Genomic DNA, 16685 nt, shown 5'->3' with positions numbered 1-16685 from the left:
CCTGTTATCTCTCTCTCTGCTGATAGGTACCCTGAGCCTTGAGGGGATCCTTTAGTGGTTCCAAAAGATTTTGTACTGCAAGGTCTTCCTTTCCTTATGGAGCCTCAAGGTCACATCTCCCCCACTGACCCCCTCATGGAGGTGGCAGGTCCCTCAGAACCCCAGCTTCCCATGATTGCACTGACAGTGGCCCTGCAGTCCTTAGTGTCCTGGGTAGAAGTGGCGTGTGGGAAAAGACCCAGGAGGAAGCAACCCCCCCCGCCTTCCCCTGCTCAGTCTGTCTCATCTGATTCTGAGCCGGATGCCGCCGTGGACACGGCCCGTCCGGGGGAATTTAATATCACGCTCCCTGATCCATCTGATAGGATGATTCCTCCATGGTCGCAGCAGCAAATGAAAAGCCGCTGGTAGAAGCACTTATTACTGCAGTGCATGAGACTTTAAAGATGGAGGATGCGGCTGATGTAGCCACGGATGTGGTTGTGTCGTTTGGTACTCGTAAGTTGCATCGTACTCCAAAGGTCTTTCCTTATCTGCCTTGTTTGGACAGATTTTCCTGTAAGGAATGAAAATAAAATCACCTTTTGTGGTCCCCAAACGTTTTTCTGTACGTTACCCTTTTCAGGAGGCACTTTTATAAAGGTGGACCAGTCCTCCAGTGGTGGACCCTCCTGTTTCCAGGTTAAATAAAGCAACCATCATCCCAGTAGAGGAATCCCCATCCTTTAACCACTTCTGGACCGGAAGGATTTTATGACCAGGCCATATTTTCTGATTCGGCACTGCGTTAATTTAACGGACAATTGCGCGGTCGTACAACGCTGTACCTAAATAAAATTGATGTCCTTTTTTCCCACAAATAGGGGGTTGGAGAGCTGTTTTTGTTTTTTCTACTGTCATGAAAAAGCCACTCTTTCAAAATTGATGAATCTTTACCTATACGATTTTGGTTGCTGCATGGTAAAGATGCCGTAGCATTTTCTAAGCAGACTAAGGCAAACACCCAGACACTCTTTGCAATGCAAATGTTGGCTTTTCTGTTTTGACGGGACACCCCTTGACATAGGCTACCAATGTCACTTTAAGGGGTTTGCTCTGGTTGGCACCGCATCCCTTTAAAAACATCCACATATTGTAAAGTGGTTAAGGAAACGGCTGACAAGAAAGTGGAGGCTGTGGCACTCAGCATGTTTACTATGCCTGGTTCAGCATTGTGGCCTCAGCCCTGGTGTCTCCGACCCTAACTGAATGGGCAAGCTTTTGTGCCAGGGCCTAGGGGGTGGGCAGGTTCCTGCTGCTTATGTTGATTTAGCGGACCAGTCGGTCCATGAGATGCAGTTTATTTGTGATGCAGCTTTGGATATAGCTCCTGTGCTGTCCAAACTTTCTGTTTCAGTGGTGGTGATTCGGCGCGTGCTGTGGCTTAAGAATTGGTCCGCAGACCAAGCCTCTAAGAAAGCTCTCATTGATCTGCCCTTTCAAGGCGATCACCTGTTTGGGGCTACCCTAGATGACATCATTAAGGGGTATCACAGGGGGGGGGGGGGTACCTTCCTGCCACAATCAAGGAAAGGGAAGGAGCCTCGCCGAAGATGGGGGCCCTCCTTCTCAGCCCATAGAAAATTCTTTTGTGCTTCTGGGATGGAGAATAAGGGAAATAGATCTTTTAAATCTTCCCCGGGAGGTTCCAAGCATCCTTGGTCTGGTAAGCCTAGAGCTAGCTTCCCCGGACCAGCAGACAAGACTCCTTCAGTATGAAGGTCTGTCCTCACCCATTATTGGGGTGGGGGGTACATCTTCGCTGGTTACCGGCCCTGTGGAATTCTTTGGCGTCAAGGAGATCCGTGAAATGTTTCTTTTGGGGGTACCCAGAAAGGGGGACAAAGCTTGTCCTTTTCAGATTTTTTAGTCCTGAGTCTCCTTGTGCAAGTTTAATTTCTGCAAAGGTTCAGGTGATGTCCGAACTACCTAAGGTCCCCCCCCCTATCCCTGTCCAGGGATTTGATTTACCTAGGTCTGATTCTATTTCTGACCAGGGTGGTCCTTCCTCTGCACAAACTTCAGGGACCACAGGCCGTGATTCACACAGATAGTTCTCTCTCCCATTTTGCATACAGGTTTTGAGTCTGGTGGTATCCACCTTCAATATAGTGCTGTTTGCACAGTCCTACATGCAGCTCCTTTAGTAGGTTCGGCTCCACAAGAGGATACCGAAGTTCCGGGCGAGGTCACGGGGTCCTCTGACCGATGTCGCAGGCGTCCAGGGGCACGGTAAGGCCAGTATCATCCTCGGATAAGGCTTCTTCCGCAATCAAGAGTGAGGATCTTCCAATCATCCTCCGTCTCTTGGGGGTTTCCTCTCAGAGAAGACCAGTTCTCCCAAGGGCTCATCTACCATCCTGCTTTACAGTCGCTGGTTTTAATGGCTTAGCTATTGAAAGCCAGGTACTGAGGGATAGAGGTCTGTCTGGATCAGTGATCTCTACTATGGTGAAGGCGAGGAAGTCGTCTTCCAGAAAGATAAATCATTGTACATGCAAAGTGTACATTTCTTGGTGTGAGTCAATTAGCGCTCATCCTCGATCCCTTTTTGTGGCTCGGATCTTAACCTTTCTTCAACGGGGCATTGATCAGAAGTTGGCAGTGAGTACCATCAAGTGCCAAGTGTCTGCCTTGGCAATCTTCTTTCAGGGACCCTTAGCCATGCACTGCTTAGTTTGTACCTTCATTCAGGGGGTTCGACATGCGGCTCTACCTGTACGGTTTCTTTTGCCGCCATGGGATTTAAATTTAGTACTTACGGTTTTCCAAAAATCTTTATTTGAGAATATGGGGGTGATTTCCCTTGCCTACGTTATCCCAGAGGGTGACATTCTTGGTGGCTATTACCTTGGCCCGCAGGGTATCGGAATTGGCGGCATTATCCTGTCGCAGTCCCTATTTAGTGGTTCATAGGGATAAAGTGGTTCTTCGTCCCTGTCCATCATTCAAAGTTGTCTCTGACTTCCATTTGAATGAGGACATTATGTTGCCCTCCTTGTGTCCCAAGCCGGCTCATTCCAAGGCAATTGCTTTGCATACCTTGGATGTGATTCGGGTGTATCTGGCAGCTACTGAGTCTTTTCAGAGGTCAGACTCGCTTTTTGTGGTTACAGACGGACCAAGAAAAGGGCCGCTTCTTTGGCTACCATCTCCAGATGGATCAGACAGACGGTGACTCAGGCCTATTCCATTAAAGGTCAGGTTCCACCTTTCCCTGTCACGGTGCATTCTACTCGGTCGCTAAGTGCTTCTTGGGCCTTCCGTCATCAGGCTTCAATATCGCAAGTTTACAAGGTGGCCACTTGGTCATCGGTGCGTACCTTCACACAATTCTTTAAGGTAGATACTTTGGCATCTGCGGATGCTTCTTTTGGCCACAAAGTTTTGCAGGCTGCTGTTTAAGATGGGCTGTTCCCTCTTGAGGGGTGTTTTTTCTTTAAACCTTTATTTTTCAGACGGAGCTCCTGTGACCTGGTTAAGGCTCCTGTGACCTGGTTAAGGCTCCTGTGCCCTGGTTAAGGCTCCTGTGACCTGGTTAAGGCTCCTGTGACTTGGTTAAGACTCCTGTGACTTGGTTAAGACTCCTGTGCCCTGGTTAAGGCTCCTGTGCCCTGGTTAAGGCTCCTGTGCCCTGGTTAAGGCTCCTGTGCCCTGGTTAAGGCTCCTGTGCCCTGGTTAAGGCTCCTGTGCCCTGGTTAAGACTCCTGTGCCCTGGTTAAGGCTCCTGTGACCTGGTTAAGGCTCCTGTGCCCTGGTTAAGGCTCCTGTGACCTGGTTAAGGCTCCTGTGCCCTGGTTAAGGCTCCTGTGACCTGGTTAAGGCTCCTGTGCCCTGGTTAAGGCTCCTGTGCCCTGGTTAAGGCTCCTGTGCCCTGGTTAAGGCTCCTGTGCCCTGGTTAAGGCTCCTGTGCCCTGGTTAAGGCTCCTGTGACCTGGTTAAGGCTCCTGTGCCCTGGTTAAGGCTCCTGTGCCCTGGTTAAGGCTCCTGTGCCCTGGTTAAGGCTCCTGTGACTTGGTTAAGACTCCTGTGCCCTGGTTAAGGCTCCTGTGCCCTGGTTAAGGCTCCTGTGCCCTGGTTAAGGCTCCTGTGCCCTGGTTAAGGCTCCTGTGCCCTGGTTAAGGCTCCTGTGACTTGGTTAAGGCTCCTGTGACCTGGTTAAGGACTCTTATGTTTAGCCTTGGGTTATTTTCCCCACCCCTCATTTTCCTTTTTGGCACTGCTTTTGGATGTCGCAGTAGTTATGATTTATGGAGCTCTGTGTCTGTCGATGAACAAAAGAGAAAATGGGATTTTTGTACTTACCGTAAAATCCATTTCTCTGATGTTCATTGACGGACACAGCACCCACCCCTCTATGGAGTTCTGATACGTCTAATACTTCTTCCTACTAAACTGCTTACCTAGAGCAGAGAGGGGGGTTATATACCAGCTAAGGACGGCCCATGGGCGTAGCCAGTTGTCTAGGCCTACTCCTGGAAGAGACAGTATAACCCACTAGTTATGATTTATGGGGCGCTGTTTCTGTCGATAAACTCAGAGAAATCAATTTTACAGTAAGAACAAAAATCCAATTTTTTGCTGAAAGCTTTTTTTAAGAAGTCAAAATTAATTTCTTAAAATAATAAATAAAAAGAGAATGAGTAAACTCCATAGTAGCAGCACAATGAGGAGAACTTATAACCATAATCCCCCTTTTTTTCATATTCTCCTTTTTATACCCCCCCCAATAAAATTTTTCTTTCCAGAACTTTTATTTTCTTTTGTTACATATTTTAGCTGTGCTTCTGTCCTCTTGTCTTCAGCTGTAGATCTATTGTAATCTTGGGCTAGCTCTGTGTGTCCTGTCATCAGACCAGTGCTGTAGATCTCTTCTGTGTGAAAGTTGGGGTAGCTCTGTGTGTCCTCCTGTCATCAGACCAGTGCTGTAGATCTCTTCTGTGTGAATGTTCGGATAGCTCTGTGTGTCCTCCTATCATCTGACTGGTGATGTTGCTTGCCTCTGTGTGAATGTTGATTTAGCTCTGTGTGTCCTCCTGTCATCAGACCAGTGCTGTTGATCTCTTCTGTGTGAATGTTGGGATAGCTCTGTGTGTCCTCCTGTCATCAGACTGGTGCTGTCGATCCCCTCTGTCTTCCTGTCATCAGAGTGGTGCTGTAGATCTCCTCTGTGTGAAAGTTGGGATAGCTGTGTGTTGTACTGTCATCAGACTGGTGATGTAGCTCTCCTCTGTGTGTCCTCCTGTCATCAGACTGGTGATGTAGATCTATTCTGTGTGAATGTTGGGATAGCTCTGTGTGTCCTCCTGTCGTCAGACTGGTGCTGTAGATCTCTTCTGTGTGAATGTTGGGATAGCTCTGTGTGCCGTCCTGTCATCAGACTGGTGCTGTCGATCTCTTCTGTGTGAATGTTGGGATTGCTCTGTGTGTCCTCCTGTCCTCAGGCTGGTGCTGTAGATCTTTTCTGTGTGAATTTTGGGATAGCTCTGTGTGTCCTCCTGTCACCAGACTGGTGCTGTAGATCTCTTCTGTGTGGATGTTGGGATAGCTTTGTGTGTCCTCCTGTCCCTCAGACTGGTGCTGTAGATCTCTCTGTGTGTTTTCTTGTCTCGTTGTCTGCTGACCTGTCACTCATTGTCACTTTGCTTCTTTCCTGCATCATTCTGGCTCTAGCAAGTCTGTGCGTCTCGTGAATACATGTAAAATAACTAAAGCCACATCCAGGTAAATGCTTTTCACTACTTTCCTTTCCATGGTTGTGACTCTTTACCAATGTTCCTGACCTTTGACCTCTACACACAGATTTGATAGATTTTCGGTAATATGCACCCTGAGGTTATAGAAGTGTATGGGGTGATTGTAGCAGAGGTAGCAGAGCGCTGGTCACACGGAGCCGGGACACTATGATGGATTTTCAGCGGACGACATCATTGAAAGTAAACTGTGCTCAGCGCTAATCAGTCATCAATCAATGAAATCCACAAATATCTCCAATACTGGAGAAAAGATTTCAATTAAAATGTGTGATAAATTCTCCCTCTAAATAGAAAAGGCCTTCCATACGATCGGGGCGGGGGGGGGGCGGAGCTTTCATACTGCGCTGTATCACCATGACGTCAAAGCGAAGGTTTAACACGCCGGAAGGATTCATCACTGCTTGGCCTCCTGCTTCCATTGGTACGAGGCTGACCAGCCTTCAGGAAACTCCCCGATATGTCGGAGCTTTAAATCCGTTTTATTAAAAATATACTTAGAAGCTTCCAGAAGCATCGCTAAGGTGACATCATTGGACAGCGGAGATGGCGATTCAGATCCAGACACATTATGGGTGCACAGATTATATTCTCCCCATAGAGGAACCCAACTGTGACACAAAGTACCCCTCCCAGTGTAGTCAGCAGTCTCTGCAGATCAATCTCTCCATTAATGCCTCTCCATGCCTTCTTCTGCGCTGTCTCTCTATGTGGGCGGCCATCTTGGTAGAGATGGGGCTTTACTTCCTAATGTCAGATCCTCTAGCAAGGAGAACTGTGAGCAGCACAATAGTGACATCACCAAATCTCCGGAGACCGGCAGTCAGAGGTTTACTGCCTGATATGATCTCACACAGCAGATGTACCGCGGCACCCCACACAGCAGATGTACCGCGGCACCCCACATACCAGGGTCCAGGCACCCCACACAGCAGATGTACCGCGGCACCCCACATACCAGGGTCCAGGCACCCCACACAGCAGATGTACCGCGGCACCCCACACAGCAGATGTACCGCGGCACCCCACATACCAGGGTCCAGGCACCCCACACAGCAGATGTACCGCGGCACCCTACATACCAGGGTCCAGGCACCCCACACAGCAGATGTACCGCGGCACCCCCCATACCAGGGAGCGCAGTGCCCTCTTCAAAGTGGAACCACCAACGAAAAACTATTCATTTCATTTTCAATATTCAAAGCAAACTCCCCCATCCAACCATCCATATCTCCATCCATCCATCCATGTCTCCATCCATCCATCCATGTCTCCATCCATCCATCCATGTCTCCATCCAACCATCCATATCTCCATCCAACCATCCATGTCTCTATCCAACCATCCATATCTCCATCCAACCATCCATGTCTCCATCCAACCATCTATATCTCCATCTCTCCATATCTCCATCCAACCATCCATATCTCCATCCAACCATCCATGTCTCCATCCAACCATCTATATCTCCATCCAACCATCTATATCTCCATCCAACCATCCATATCTCCATCCAACCATCCATATCTCCATCCAACCATCCATATCTCCATCCAACCATCCATGTCTCCATCCAACCATCTATATCTCCATCCAACCATCTATATCTCCATCCAACCATCTATATCTCCATCCAACCATCCATATCTCCATCCAACCATCCATATCTCCATCCAACCATCCATCGATCTCTCCATCCATCCATGTTTCCATTCAACCATCCATGTCTCCATCCATCCATTCATATTCCCATCCATCCATCTGTATCTCCATCCATCCATCCATATCTCCATCCAGCCATCCATGTCTCTATCCATCCATCCATATCTCCAGCCATCCATATCTCCATCCAACCATCCATGTCTCCATCCATACCTCCATCCATCTGTATCTCCATCTAACCATCCATATCTCCATCCGAACATCCATGTCTCCATCCATCCATCCATCCAATTCATATCTCCATCCAACCATTCAAATCTTCAGTCAACCATCCATATCTCCATCCATCCAGATCTCCATCCATCCATGTCTCTATCCATATCTTTATCCATCTATCCGCATCTCAGTCCAACCATCAATGTCTCCATCCATCCATCCTTATCTCCATCCATCCATGTCTATCCGTCCATCCATATCTCCATCCAACTATCCATGACTCCAACCATCCACGTCTCCATCCAACCATCCACGTCTCCATCCATCCATGTCTCCATCCATCCATATCTCCATCTAACCATCCATGTCTCTAACCATCCACGTCTCCATCTATCCAAGTCTCCATCCATCCAATTATGTCTCCATTCATCCATTTCTCCATCCAACCATCTGTGTCTCCATCCATCCATGTCTCCATCCATCCATATCTCCATCTAACCATCCATGTCTCCATCCATCCATATCTCCATCCAATCATCCATGTCTCCACCCATCCATATCTCCATCCATCCATATCTCCATCCAACCATACATGTCTCCATCCATCTATCCATCCATATCTCTATCTAGCCATCCATATCTCCATCCATCCATCCATGTCTCCACCCATCCATCCATGTCTCCATCTATATCTCCATCCATCCATCCATATCTGTATCCATCAATCCATGTCTCCATCCATCCATATCTCCATTCAACCATCCATATCTCTCCATCCATCCATCCCTGTCTCCATCTATATCTCCATCCATCCAACCATCCATGTCTCCATCCAACCATCCATGTCTCCATCCAACCATCCATATCTCCAACCATCCATATCTCCATCCATCCATGTCTCCATCCATCCATCCATGTCTCCACCCATCCATATCTCCATCCAACCATCCATGTCTCCATCCAACCATCCATGTCTCCATCCAACCATCCATATCTCCAACCATCCATATCTCCATCCATCCATGTCTCCATCCATCCATCCATGTCTCCATCCATCCATGTCTCCACCCATCCATATCTCCATCCAACCATCCATGTCTCCATCAAACCGTCCATGTCTCCATCCATCTATATCTTCAACCATCCATGTCTCCATCCCTCCATCGATATCTCCATCCATCTATCCACGTCTCCATTCAACCATCCATATCGCTATCCAACCATCCCTGTTTCCATCCATCCAGCCATTCATGTCTCCATCCAACCATCCATATCTCCATCCAACCATCCTTGTCTCCATCCATATCTCCTTCCAACCATCCATGTATCCATCCAGCCACCCATCCATCCATCGATATTCCCATCCATCCATCTGTATCTCCATGCAACCATCCATATCTCCATCCAACAATCCATGTCTCTATCCATCCATCCATATCTCCATCCAACCATCCATGTCTCCATCCATATCTCCATTCATCCATATCTCCATCCATCCATATCTCCATCCATCCATATCTCCATCCAACCATCCATGTCTCCATCTATCCATATCTCCATCCATCCATATCTCCATCCAACCATCCATGTCTCCATCTATCCATATCTCCATCCAATCATCCATGTCTCCATCCATCCATCCAACCATCCATCAATACCTCCATCCATCTGTATCTCCATCTAACCATCCATATCTCCATCCATCCATATGTCCATCCAACTATCCATGTCTCCATCCATCCCTATCTTTATCCAACCTGCTCAGCAGAGGCCATGTTGATACACCCTGCACTGCTCAGCAGAGGCCATGTTTGTACACCCTGCACTGCTCAGCGGAGGCCATGTTGGTACACCCTGCACTGCTCAGCGGAGGCCATGTTGGTACACCCTGCACTGCTCAGCGGAAGCCATGTTGATACACCCTGCACTGCTCAGCGGAGGCCATGTTGGTACACCCCGCATTGCTCAGCGGAGGCCATGTTGGTACACCCCGCACTGCTCAGCGGAGGTCATGTTGGTATACCCCGCACTGCTCAGCGGAGGTCATGTTGGTACACCCCGCACTGCTCAGCAGAGGTCATGTTGGTACACCCCGCACTGCTCAGCGGAGGTCATGTTGGTACACCCCTCACTGCTCAGCAGAGGTCATGTTGGTACACCCCTCACTGCTCAGCGGAGGCCATGTTGGTACACCCCGCACTGCTCAGCGGAGGCCATGTTGGTATAAACCGCACTGCTCAGCAGAGGTCATGTTTGTACACCCCCCTCACTGCTCAGCAGAGGTCATGTTGGTACACCCCGCACTGCTCAGCAGAGGTCATGTTGGTACATCCCTCACTGCTCAGCAGAGGTCATGTTGGTACACCCCTCACTGCTCAGCAGAGGTCATGTTGGTACACCCCTCACTGCTCAGCGGAGGCCATGTTGGTACACCCCTCACTGCTCAGTGGAGGCCATGTTGGTACACCCCTCACTGCTCAGCAGAGGTCATGTTGGTACATCCCTCACTGCTCAGCAGAGGTCATGTTGGTACACCCCTCACTGCTCAGCGGAGGCCATGTTGGTATAAACCGCACTGCTCAGCAGAGGTCATGTTTGTACACCCCCCTCACTGCTCAGCAGAGGTCATGTTGGTACACCCCGCACTGCTCAGCAGAGGTCATGTTGGTACATCCCTCACTGCTCAGCAGAGGTCATGTTGGTACACCCCTCACTGCTCAGCAGAGGTCATGTTGGTACACCCCTCACTGCTCAGCGGAGGCCATGTTGGTACACCCCTCACTGCTCAGTGGAGGCCATGTTGGTACACCCCTCACTGCTCAGCAGAGGTCATGTTGGTACATCCCTCACTGCTCAGCAGAGGTCATGTTGGTACACCCCTCACTGCTCAGCAGAGGTCATGTTGGTACATCCTTAACTGCTCGGCAGAGGTCATGTTGGTACACCCCTCACTGCTCAGCGGAGGCCATGTTGCTACACCCCTCACTGCTCAGCGGAGGCCATGTTGCTACACCCCTCACTGCTCAGCAGAGGTCATGTTGGTACACCCTGCACTGTTCAGCGGAGGCCATGTTGGTACACCCCGCACTGCTCAGCGGAGGCCATGTATGTACACCCCGCACTGCTCAGCGGAGGCCATGTTGGTATACACCGCACTGCTCAGCATTAAACCTTTAGGCTTTGTGACAGGAAGTCAGGTAAATCTGTGGATGTAGTCACTGACAGGAGATACATTTCCACCTGGTTTAGAAAATTCACCAATTACTATAGGGTGTCGGCTGAAAAGGTAGCCAGGACAGCTTAAGGAAGTTGAAAGGCCTTCAGCTGTTCGGAATGAGGAAGTTAAGGCCTCTATAATTTGTCCAAAGGAAGTCTAAGGATTGCTGCCTCCTGACGCTGTGTGAGCTGGGGAGAGGAGGACAGTCAGATGGGTGCCCCCTGAAGCTGTGTGAGCATGGGGAAGACCTCCTGGAGCGATGTGCGCTGAGGAGGGTAACAAGTGTGAAGACTTCTCAAGGTGAGAAAATGAACTATTTCTATGTGAAGAGTGTGAAGAGAAAAACCAATGGATGTTTCTATGTGAAAGGAAAGTCCAATGAACATAGGCTGTGTGAAGAAAAAAGGGACATTCTCGATGTGAAGAGATAATAAATGGACTATTGATGGTCTGCTGTATGATCAGCCAAGTCTGCCCAACAGTAGGTTGGGGACAGACTCCGTAGGTAGGTTCCTGTGTGTGAGAAGGTCGCCGCCCACAGTGGCAAGGATTTATTTGGGTTTTATTTTATTTTGGATGTTTTTGATGCTTGCACTTGTGTGAAGTAAATTGCAGGAATAAACCAAACTGTTGTTTGCAACCCCTTCTCGGCTATCCTCTGTGTAACGAACCCCCCCAAGGGGTCATCCACACCCGCCACCGAGCTAATCCCCTCACAGCTTTCAAAATTAAACATCCAAACAGAATTACCGATATTTATTTATATCCGCTCACTTTTTTGCTAAAATGACTCTGAAATGAAAGACGTAGATAGGTGTAGTAAGATGTCCGCATGGCTGTTCTATCAGATTACCGCTACCCGTCATCGCACATGCGCAGTGTTTCTGATAGAACACAAACAGGAGGGTGTGCTTAGCTGAGAAAGCCCCTCCCCCCATGAAAACTCCTGGGATGTATGACATCATATTGGCCAGAAACCAGGAAGTGACAGAAGAAAGCCGGTGAATGTGATCTCTTTGGTATCTATGTATTAATGCTGGGAGGATGAGGATTACAAATAGTTAATGTTAGATTGTTACTGATCCAGAACAAGAATGCAGCCAGTGAAGTCACAATTCCTGATTGGCATTCTATTTCTGGGTTAGTTGCTTAAAAGGAGCAGCATGGCGGCCAGGCAGCTGGTATTTTCAGAAGATGGCCTGATAGGTTTCCTTTAAAGCCACCCTGGCCTGGCCCGTCGCTGGGGTTTAGGGACCTTGTGATCTTGGGGTTCATAGTGACCCCTGTGAAGCCATATTGGATTCTAGGCTTGTGGGGTACACAAGGCCTTGGCTTTTGCCAAAGTTGAGATTAAGCTCCGCCCCATCACCCTTTTCCCAATCAGTTCTCACTTTCCAGAGTCTCTAACGCCCCCTCCAGGGCCGGCACTGCACAACTGAGGGGCGTTTGTAGTGCCAGGAAGAGGCGGAGTTATCCCCTTCTGACAGAAATCCTCAATTATGATTGACAGCAAAGAAGGAATCTGATTGGTTTCCTGAGGCGTTTCTCACCCAGTCAGAGCCAAATCTGGCAGCAGAGGCAGGGAGAAGACCCGGCATGTACAGGAAACGCCGACTTTCCTCATTCAATGACGGAGGTCACCATTCACTTCACACCCATCTTCTGTCCCAAAAACAAGTCTTCCCTTTCCCAGCTGCAAAACAAATGAAATCCGGTGTCAGCGGTTTGATCTGGGGTGTGGCTCAGTTTGAGGTGTCGCTGAGTCCGAGGTGTCGCTGAGTCCGGGGTGTGGCTCATCCCAGGGTGTCGCTGAGTCTGTGGTGCGGCTCAGTTCGAGGTGTCGCTGAGTCCGGGGTGCGGCTCAGTTCGAGGTGTCGCTGAGTCCGGGGTGCGGCTCAGTTCGAGGTGTCGCTGAGTCCGGGGTTCGGCTCAGTTCGAGGTGTCGCTGAGTCTGGGGTGCGGCTCAGTTCGAGGTGTCGCTGAGTCCGGGGTTCGGCTCAGTTCGAGGTGTCACTGAGTCCGGGGTGCGGCTCAGTTCGAGGTGTCGCTGAGTCCGGGGTGCGGCTCAGTTCGAGGTGTCGCTGAGTCCGGGGTTCGGCTCAGTTCGAGGTGTCGCTGAGTCTGTGGTGCGGCTCAGTTCGAGGTGTCGCTGAGTCCGGGGTGCGGCTCAGTTCGAGGTGTCGCTGAGTCCGGGGTGCGGCTCATTTTGAGGTGTCGCTGAGTCCGGGGTGTGGCTCAGTTTGAGGTGTCGCTGAGTCCGGGGTGTGGCTCAGTTTGAGGTGTCGCTGAGTCCGGGGTGTGGCACAGTTTGAGGTGTCGCTGAGTCCGGGGTGTGGCTCAGTTTGAGGTGTCGCTGAGTCCGGGGTGTGGCTCAGTTCGAGGTGTCGCTGAGTCCGGGGTTCGGCTCAGTTCGAGGTGTCGCTGAGTCCGGGGTGCGGCTCAGTTCGAGGTGTCGCTGAGTCCGGGGTGCGGCTCAGTTCGAGGTGTCGCTGAGTCCGGGGTGCGGCTCAGTTCGAGGTGTCGCTGAGTCCGGGGTGCGGCTCAGTTCGAGGTGTCGCTGAGTCCGGGGTGCGGCTCAGTTCGAGGTGTTGCTGAGTCCGGGGTGCGGCTCAGTTCGAGGTGTCGCTGAGTCCGGGGTGTGGCTCAGTTCGAGGTGTCGCTGAGTCCGGGGTGTGGCTCAGTTCGAACTTTTGCCACATTTCAGGCTTCAAACATAAAGATATAAAACTGTAATTTTTTGTGAAGAATCAACAACAAGTGGGACACAATCATGAAGTGGAACGAAATTTATTGGATATTTCAAACTTTTTTAACAAATAAAAAACTGCAAAATTGGGCGTGCAAAATTATTCAGCCCCCTTAAGTTAATACTTTGTAGCGCCGCCTTTTGCTGTGATTACAGCTGTAAGTGGCTTGGGGTATGTCTCTATCAGTTTTGCACATCGAGAGACTGAAATTTTTGCCCATTCCTCCTTGCAAAACAGCTGGAGCTCAGTGAGGTTGGATGGAGAGCGTTTGTGAACAGCAATTTTCAGTTCTTTCCACAGATTCTCGATTGGATTCAGGTCTGGACTTTGACTTGGCCATTCTAACACCTGGATATGTTTATTTGTGAACCATTCCATTGTAGATTTTGCTTTATGTTTTGGATCATTGTCTTGTTGGAAAACAAATCTCCGTCCCAGTCTCAGGTCTTTTGCAGACTCCATCAGGTTTTCTTCCAGAATATTCCTGTATTTGGCTCCACCATGTTTGACAGTGGGGGATGGTGTGTTCAGGGTGATGAGCTGTGTTGCTTTTACGCCAAACGTTTTGCATTGTTGCCAAAAAGTTTGATTTTGGTTTCATCTGAGCAGAGCCCCTTCTTCCACATGTTTGGTGTCTCCCAGGTGGCTTGTGGCAAACTTTAAACGACACTTTTTATGGATATCTTTAAGAAATGGCTTTCTTCTTGCCACTCTTCCATAAAGGGCAGATTTGTGCAGTATACGACTGATTGTTGTCCTATGGACAGAGTCTCCCACCTCAGCTGTAGATCTCTGCAGTTCATCCAGAGTGATCATGGGCCTCTTGGCTGCATCTCTGATCAGTCTTCTCCTTGTATGAGCTGAAAGTTTAGAGGGACGGCCAGGTCTTCCTAGATTTGCAGTGGTCTGATACTCCTTCCATTTCAATATTATCGCTTGCACAGTGGTGTAGCGTAGGGGGTGCAGGGGGGGCCAGCTGCACCGGGTGCAACATCTGGGGGGGGCGCATCTGCAGTGTCACTCTGTATGTCTGACTCTGACATACACAGTTCACACACTGTCTGCGGCTGCCTCCATCTTTAGGCTGGGAGATGTCCAGCGCGGCCGCCCTATGGCTGAAAATGGCGAGTCGGGGCGGGGCTGGACTGTGCCTCACCTGTCCATTGGTGTAGAGTGGGGTGGCGTTGCAAGCCAAGCCCCGCCTATGCTGCCTCTCCTCACTGCTCAGTCAGTTTAGCAGCGAGTGAGTCAGCAGCCTGGCGCTGTCACAGAGTGGGTTTTTTTTTAATCACCTGATCAGAGCAGTGCGCCCGAGCCCACCCATTGTGTGAAAATAGCGAATGAAAATTTGCTATTGTCACACAGATCCTCCCTCTGGCCAATCAGGAAGCGGGTCCGAGTCCCACTTCCTGATTGGCCAAAAGGCGAAAGCATGCCATTGGCCGAGGAGGGGTGGGAGGACTCGAGGAGACGCGGGGAACTGAGGAGAAGCGGCCGCTGCAGGTAAGTCTCTTTGCATTGAAGGGGGCACGCTGGTCTCTCTGCATTGAAAGGGGGCACGCTGGTCACTCTGAATTGAATGGGGGCACGCTGGTCTCTATGCATTGAATGGGGGCACGCTGGTCTCTCTGCATTAATAGGGGGCACGCTGGTGATTCTGCATTGAAAGGGGGCACGCTGGTATCTCTGCATTGAAAGGGGGCATGCTAGTCATTCTGCATTGAAAGGGGGCACGCTGGTCTCTCATCATTGAAAGGGGGCACGCTGGTCATTCTGCATTGAAAGGGGGCACGCTGGTCATTCTGCATTGAAAGGGGGCACGCTGGTCACTCTGCATTGAATGGGGGCACGCTGGTCATTCTGCATTGAAAGGGGGCATGCTGGTCATTCTGCATTGAAAGGGGGCACGCTGGTCATTCTGCATTGAGAGGGGGCACGCTGGTCATTCAAGCTTGTATTTAGTTGCATTTTACTTTAATTCCATCAGTATTTTCATAACAAACAATACATGTGCTTAGGGGGTAAGGGTTTCTTTAACTAATTTAGTGGAAGAGACTCGAGTGCTAAAATCCCGCGGGTTAGGGGGCGCAAATTACTTGCCTTGCCCCGGGTGCTGACAACCCATGCTACGCCACTGCGCTTGCACAGTGCTCCTTGGGATGTTTAAAGCTTGGGAATTCTTTTTGTATCCAAATCCGGCTTTAAACTTCTCCACAACAGTATCTCGGACCTGCCTGGTGTGTTCCTTGTTCTTCATGATGCTCTCTGCGCTTTAAATTGACCTCTGAGACTATCACAGTGCAGGTGCATTTATACGGAGACTTGATTACACACAGGTGGATTCTATTTATCATCATTAGTCATTTAGGTCAACATTGGATCATTCAGAGATCCTCACTGAACTTCTGGAGAGAGTTTGCTGCACTGAAAGTAAAGGGGCTGAATAATTTTGCACGCCCAATTTTTCAGTTTTTTATTTGTTAACAAAGTTTGAAATATCCAATAAATTTCATTCCACTTCATGATTGTGTCCCACTTGTTGTTGATTCTTCACAAAAAATTACAGTTTTATATCTTTATGTTTGAAGCCTGAAATGTGGCAAAATGTCCCAAAGTTCAAGGGGGCCGAATACTTTCGCAAGGCACTGTAGTACTGTGTGTATATAGGTAGTACTGTGTGTATATAGGTAGTACTGTGTGTATATAGGTAGTACTGTGTGTATATAGATAGTACTGTGTGTATATAGGTAGTACTGTGTGTATATAGGTAGTACTGTGTGTATATAGGTAGTACTGTGTGTATATAGATAGTACTGTGTGTATATAGGTAGTACTGTGTGTATATAGGTAGTACTGTGTGTATATAGGTAGTACTGTGTGTATATAGGTAGTACGGTGTGTATATAGATAGTACTGTGTGTATATAGGTAGTACTGTGTGTATATAGGTAGTACTGTGTGTATATAGGTAGTACTGTGTGTATATAGATAGTATGGTGTGTATATAGGTAGTAGGGTGTGTATATAGATAGTACTGTGTGTATATAGGTAG

General features: G+C 49.2%; 1 protein-coding gene across 8 annotated transcripts in view; it reads left to right on the top strand.

Moving 5' to 3' along the window:
- The window catches only part of EML1 (EMAP like 1), a 354659-nt gene that overhangs the window by 212141 nt on the left and 125833 nt on the right, over nt 1-16685 (top strand). For 4 of the 8 annotated variants that reach the window (XM_082275525.1, XM_082275524.1, XM_082275523.1 and 1 more), the window contains one exon: nt 5713-5763. The exons of the other annotated variants lie outside the window; for them this stretch is intronic. In XM_082275525.1, the coding sequence (XP_082131651.1) occupies nt 5713-5763 (51 nt within the window). The remainder of the gene's footprint in view (nt 1-5712; nt 5764-16685) is intronic. 8 annotated transcript variants of the gene reach the window in all.

The sequence above is a fragment of the Pelophylax lessonae genome (genome assembly GCF_965119305.1).
Source record: "Pelophylax lessonae genome assembly, chromosome: 13".
NCBI classification, from domain to species: Eukaryota; Metazoa; Chordata; class Amphibia; order Anura; family Ranidae; genus Pelophylax; species Pelophylax lessonae.
This window is presented reverse-complemented; position numbering and strand designations above follow the sequence as displayed.